This window comes from Antrostomus carolinensis, unplaced genomic scaffold, assembly GCF_000700745.2.
Source record: "Antrostomus carolinensis isolate BGI_N321 unplaced genomic scaffold, ASM70074v2 scaffold8650, whole genome shotgun sequence".
NCBI lineage: Eukaryota > Metazoa > Chordata > Aves > Caprimulgiformes > Caprimulgidae > Antrostomus > Antrostomus carolinensis.
In genome coordinates, this window is record NW_010289026.1 from 1 (window position 1) to 6,398 (window position 6,398).

At 43.0% G+C, this 6,398-nt stretch overlaps 1 protein-coding gene across 1 annotated transcript; it reads left to right on the plus strand.

The window, feature by feature from the left end:
• Positions 1-357: 357 nt before the first annotated feature.
• On the plus strand, positions 358-6,144 carry LOC104525452 (interleukin-1 receptor type 2-like; the record flags this gene model as incomplete). Its single annotated transcript, XM_010168615.1, has 4 exons — positions 358-423; positions 2,103-2,238; positions 4,571-4,716; positions 6,017-6,144. Coding segments are annotated over 4 exons (476 nt in total), but the record flags the coding sequence as incomplete, so codon positions are not given.
• Positions 6,145-6,398: the final 254 nt, after the last annotated feature.

Consider the following 6,398-nt stretch of genomic DNA (forward strand, 5'->3'; position numbering starts at 1 on the left):
TTCGCAAGCATGAAATGGGTGTGCGAGGATCTCGGCGCTTACTGCTCATAAAAACACCCGTGCTTAGTCCCTAGTGCTCCCGCTGCTTCCAAAAGACACCCACTCACCAGCCATAAATTCCTCATGGAGCAGCTTCCAGAGTCAAAATGTGAGCGTGATCCTACCCATCCCCACAAACACAGGTTTCCGGGCTTGGAATGGGAATTTCTCTCTTTGCCAGTGGGTTTAACAATCAAGTGCTTTACAGGGAGATGAAAGATGTTGAGCAAAGTGGCACGTTTCTGTTTATAGCTCTGGAGCGATGCCCAAATTTTGTATTGTGCTGGCACCAACTCTCTGTTCTCTTTATCTCTTTAGAACAAGAAAAGAGAATTACCCCAATAATTGTGTATCCAACACAAAAGACAACATCAGCTGCTCTCGGTAAGGCCCAACATTATTTTTGGAAATGTCTAATCAGAGAAAAAATGGAGCAGCTCCTCTAATGCTGCAATTTGTTGGCATAAATTATTGTATTTCTTTTGTTTTCAATTATATTACATGGACCTACTGGAGCTAATCCAGAGGAGGCCACCAGGATGATCCGAGGTCTGGAGCACCTCTCCTATGAGGACAGGCTGAGAGAGTTGGGGCTGTTCAGCCTGGAGAAGAGAAGGCTCCAGGGAGATCTTATAGCGGCCTTCCAGTACCTGAAGGGGCTACAGGAAGCCTGGGGAGGGACTTTTTACAAAGGCAGGGAGTGATAGAACGAGGAGTAATGGCTTTAAACTGGAAGAGAGCAGGTTTAGATTGGATATTGGGAAGAAGTTTTTCACTGTGAGGGTGGTCAGACACTGGCACAGGTTGCCCAAGGAAGTTGTGGATGCCCCAAAAATTTAAGGCCAGGTTGGATGAGGCTTTGATCAACCTGGTCTAGTGGAAGGTGTTGGAACTAGATGATCTTGAAGGTCCCTTCCAACCCAAACCATTCTATGATTCTATGATATTAGCTGAGGGTCGGTGCTGGAGTAGTTTTTCCTTATTGTCTACAACTAAATACTATATTTCATGTAGGAGAAGCTGCAAAAATGCTGTAGATTTTAGCAAGAAAAACATGTTTGTACCCTTAGATCAGCTGCTCAGCATCCCCCTTCACTAAGAACTCTTTGTTTACAATATTCTTTCAAACTGATCTAGGTTACCCTGTGACTCTGAATGAGCCATCTAGCTCTTTTGGGAGGAGACATTTTTTCATTGCTTTTTACTGTTTGTCAGTTGTTGTTAGTTAGAAAGTACCTTGATAAGATCTTAATTTTTCTTTGAAGATTATATTATGACAACAAATCTCCGTTGCATTTCCTCTCACCAAAAAATGCCAGGTGTATTTTACACTAAGCTTTTTTAACTTGGGTACCATACACATAGCTGTGTCCTATGATGTCTTAGTTTTCCCTGCTACTTTTCTTTCCATCAGTGTAGGACTACTAGTTCTTTTTTTTTCCTGTCTAGCTCTGTGGAGTGTTTTGTATCCCTTTTATCACCATTTGCACAGATATAATAAAATTTTATGCATTATTGCGCCCTGTGTTTTCCATATAGTCTAGATATGCACCAGTCTAAAGGCTTTTTATCCTTAGCTCTGAACTACAATAATTATACCAAAATTTCTGAATTTTTGCATGTTCACTTTATCTCTGGAGGTCTCACCTTGAGCTGAATGCCCTCACCCACAGCACGTCTGAGTGATGCTACACTGCTGGTTAACACAGTTGCTCCAGAGCCATAAATCACAGCATGCCATTTAGCCTACGATATGTCAGAAGGAGCAAGGCCACAGGAACACAGCTTTGCCTCCTAAGGAATGTCTCTAGTGCAAGAGTTGCTAACTGTTGCAATGGGAAAAGAATTTGCTTAGTAGTGGGAAGGACTACCAAACTGAAGGGTCTTGCTGCCAAGGAGTACGGGATCAAAAACAACCTGGGGCTTAACTTCAGTTTTGAATGTCCTGGTGCTTGACGTATGTGGGAACTTGATCTCCCACTGGAGATGCTGGTTTTCACCAAGAGGAAGAGTAGTTCTCCACATGTATCCAAATGTTTTTTTAATCTTTCTTTTACCAACAGGCTCCAAGATGACTCTCCCATGCAAAGTGTTTGTTGGACTGAGCAGCCACATCCATACCGACGTGGAATGGCTGGCAAATGACACCACCGTTGATGTGGTTTACAAGGAAAGCAGAGTTACACAGGGGGAACGACAGTAAGTCTGTCTAAAAGTGTTTCCTTGTGCTTGTTGTTTTACCCTGCAGTGTGACAGAGGCTCTTGGTGCATCTGAGTGCCAGGTAATGAACTGGAATATGGATAGATTTGAAGTGAAGGTGAGAGCTGAGAAAAAAACAGGCAAGTAAGCAAAAAACCCCCAAGCTCAACCGAGTTATGGTGAAATAAATTCTTTGTCTCTAGCTTTTATTCCTGGTATACTGCAAATTATGCAACTTTGAGGCTTAAACTTGAAGCACAGTTTCACAGGCAGCTGAGCTGCTGTAAGAGCTGACTGCAGTGGAAAGCAATGGGACTTGATCCTTCACAGTGCTTCTCTTATCTCTCTCCTTGCCCGATGCCAAGGAAACAGTGACATCCTCTCCCTGACGTTCATGAGGTTCTCTGAACCCAGTAAGACAACAGAAAGCTATCCAGTGGTTTATTAAAAAAAAAAATCATTGTTTTTCCCCTTAGGGTTGTTATTTTCCAGATTAGTGAGTTAAACTGACTCACAGACACCCAGCGAGAGCTAGAGCTGGCGCCAGGGAAGCACTGGGGGGGATACTGGTGAGAGGGAGAAGCAGGATGTCCCACATCCTCTTGCCCTAATTCATTGTCTCTCCCAGTCTTGTGGAGCCTTTTCTCAGCTGCCTCATAGCTGCATGCCTCAAGGCTTTTCCTGCTAGGAAAGGAGGGAAAAGATCTGCTTTGTGCACCTGTCACCTGAGCAGCACTAACTTGCTGGGTTCAGGCATGCTTCTAGTGCTTTGCAAACATGAGGTAAACCTACCAACTGAAAGCTCTTCACTGAGGTCCAAGCTGACCTGTTTTGTCTCTCATTTCATGAAGCTGTGAGTGTCCACAGAGATCATCACCCTCATCTGGGTCATGGTGGCTTTGCCTGTACTGGTAGACAGAGCTGGGAAGGCTCCTTGGCCCTGAGATGCCATTGCCTCTGCTGTTAAAGGTTAGACTGGTCGCTCACTAGCTAGCTCCTTCCCAAATTGCTCCTGGTTATTGAGTAGGATTTAACATGGGGCAAGGCCCATTCCCAATGGAATTTGGGGATGTGACATCCCTATTTTGAGGGACAAGAGTGTTTAACATTTATGGATCTGGGCTGGTTTTGGCCATTTGGCCTCAGTGCCAGATAACAACCTGGCCATGTTTAGTTTATTGCACAGCTGCAGCCAGAGGTAACATGGTAATTCAGCTGTATACCCAAGCCCTTACGTGTTCTCACATTCCCCACAGCATGATTGAGACCCATTAATTTATAATGTACTTTACATGGATAATGACAGTGTGTTAAAACTTATGGTCAGGAGCTGTAAAATGTCTCTGCAGGCTTTAGAACAGAGCAGCACATGTGCTTTCTTACTTGGACTTTAAAAAACTATTTTTATTTTTACTATCACTATTGTTATTGCTGTTATATACTGCTATACAATTGCATGAGGACGGGAACAGTGCCAGCGAGGGCTCATGCAGAGCCCACAGTGCATGAGACACCCCAGTTCTGCTGGAAGCCCTCAGAATGGCAGCAAGGCAAAACAGGCCAAATGCCACCAGCAAAACAATTCCCCCACAGAAATCTCTGGCAAAGCACCCACCGCTGTGTTGCTGCCTTCCTGCAGTGCAGTCTCAGGAGGAGTGGACAGGGAACTCCACTGCCGCAGTGCAGAGCAGACTCATGGTCAGAGCATTAAAGAGCAGCTGGACAACTTCTACAGCAATGACTAAGAGATATCAGGAGACAATGACTGAAGCTAGAAAACCACTTTTAAATAGTTGGACTGATGAAACAATTGGGTTGAAATAAACTGGAAAATTCCTAGACAGTTTCTTGTATTGAGCTCTTGGCTTTGGGCGTGTGATAGACAGAAATGGTGGTTCAGTTTGCTGAGCACATTTGCAGGGTTATGTTCTCCATATGTCCTTTCCCAGCTGATAGTAAAAATTAATCTCAGAAGTTAATAGGTTGTTAGATAGAAGGAACTGGGTCCTTCCACGATGCTGCATAGAGAGCTCAGATACACAGAGAATTCTGTTTGCCTTTCTTCCCTCCCTTTTCTGTATTTTTGTAAGACAAATTCAGATCTGTTCCTGGAAGGTTCAAGAAGTGCAGAACGGGTACTGACTGCTGAGACTCAAATCATTGCACAACTGGGCTGAAAGACACAGGTGTCCTCTAATGCTGAGGGGCTAATTCAGAAATGAGCAAATATCCAATGTATTTTCTTGCAACGTGCTGTTAGAATGAACACATCAAATAGAGAAAAGCCAGCTTATAAAAGGATTTAACATTATATTTTAATTTTTCTTCCAGAGAAATGGTAGAAAATGGTGAAAACTTCATTGAAGTGCCACTGATTTTTGATTCTGTTGAAGAAGTGGATTTTTACACAGACTTTATGTGTCTAGCCCAGAACAGATATGGCTACCAAGTACTGCCGACAAGGGTCAAGCAGGAAGGTAACTAGTTTGACTGCTTATCTGGGAGACAAACATGCTATAATTGTTGTCATTATTCTAATGCTAAATTATCATCCAAGCCTTTTATACTGTCAGAACTAGTATTGGGGGGGATTGCCTGGGAAAAACTGGTTGCCTCTTTCATCTGTAGACTTTGGAATAGCCTGTTCAGAGAAGACACTTTCTGTGGGTTACTCACTGGTATTTTCTGCAGGGATAAGTATCTGTGCTGATATATCTGTTCATTGGATAGCACTCAAATTTAGATATACTTTGTGAAATGATGGCTCCATTGAGACTACTGGCAAGCTCCCACTGGGTGCAGCAGGGCCAGAACTCCTCCAGTTCCTCAACAAGTAGGGAAAAAAAAAAAAGACAATAGCAGAATAAAGTTCAGAGTGTTCCTTCTCCTCATGCACAGACTGCCGCCAAAATAACAAGAAGTGCAAATTATGATGGGTGTGTTATTTTAGCTCCTACTGATGGGAAGAGAAGCCCTAAGCTCCGTGCAATTAATGTTGCAGTGTGATAGACTACTGGACAAGAACCAGCTGTATAAACAATATGAAGCAATGCTAATTGTTTCTTTGCATGACGTTGATGAATCACTGAAGCTTGCTCACACTGTCTTAGAAAGGCACATGAACATTTACAGTCTTCATTATGAGTTATAACTCATGACTCACTCCAGCATCCTATGATGAAGGATTTGTACTCTGCTAGATGATGTGCTGCCCTTGTCTTTCATGAGCTGCACAGGTATTACTAAAGAGGCGGCAATCCATGAACCAATATAGTCTGACATAATCCAAAATGTTCTGGATGGACACTGGTTTTGGAAATCAGCTGTATTTTGGGAAAAAGCTTGGCTTGAGGGAGTTATAGGCCACTCTGTATGAGAAAATTATTCACAGAGCTTGAAGGTAGACTAGCTGTTATGTACTCCCTCTCCAGGCAGTGCTTTTAGTTCCTGCTTGGAGTGCCTCTGCTTCCACCACATTAAGAGAGAAAGCACATAGCTTCCCTGAGCAGGGGTTGGGAAGAGTCATGGGTATGCAAAAGGACTGAACTTTAAATTTTCACCCTCTATTGTTTTCCAGTTCTTCCTCCCATCTTCATAAACCCATTTCCCAGAGCGCTCAATCAATAGGCCTCTTCCTTTCACAGATGATCAACCCTGCTGAAAGGTTAACTTGCAGGCATCCTTTTTACTGTGATTTCTCCTCTTCCTCCTTGAACTTAGACAACTATATTCCTGGGAGTTGTTTTTTTTTAATAGTTGATTTCTTTACTTTTCCAGCTGTCGGCTTGTCCTGGTACATTGCAATGATTCCCATCGCATTGGCCTGTGTGATCCTGGCGGGGATGTGCATACACAAGTTCTGGAAGTGGAGAGATGATAAAGGATACACAATAGCAAAGGTTTAAAATCTCCTTAGTGTTCAACCACCAACAGAGAAAAAATCATCTTGGCTATCTTGCACGTGAGACAGAGGAGACATTTCAGACTAAACTACTTTCCCAGCGGATTGATATATCAGCTATTTTCTTCTGCTCCAAGTCTTCTATGATCTGATTGATTTATAAATATAAGTTTGCATTTCTATGCTGCCTAGATGCAGGAAACCTGCTTCTATCATTTTGCAGCTAGTGTGCAATCTGTAGCAGTTTGGAACACAGAA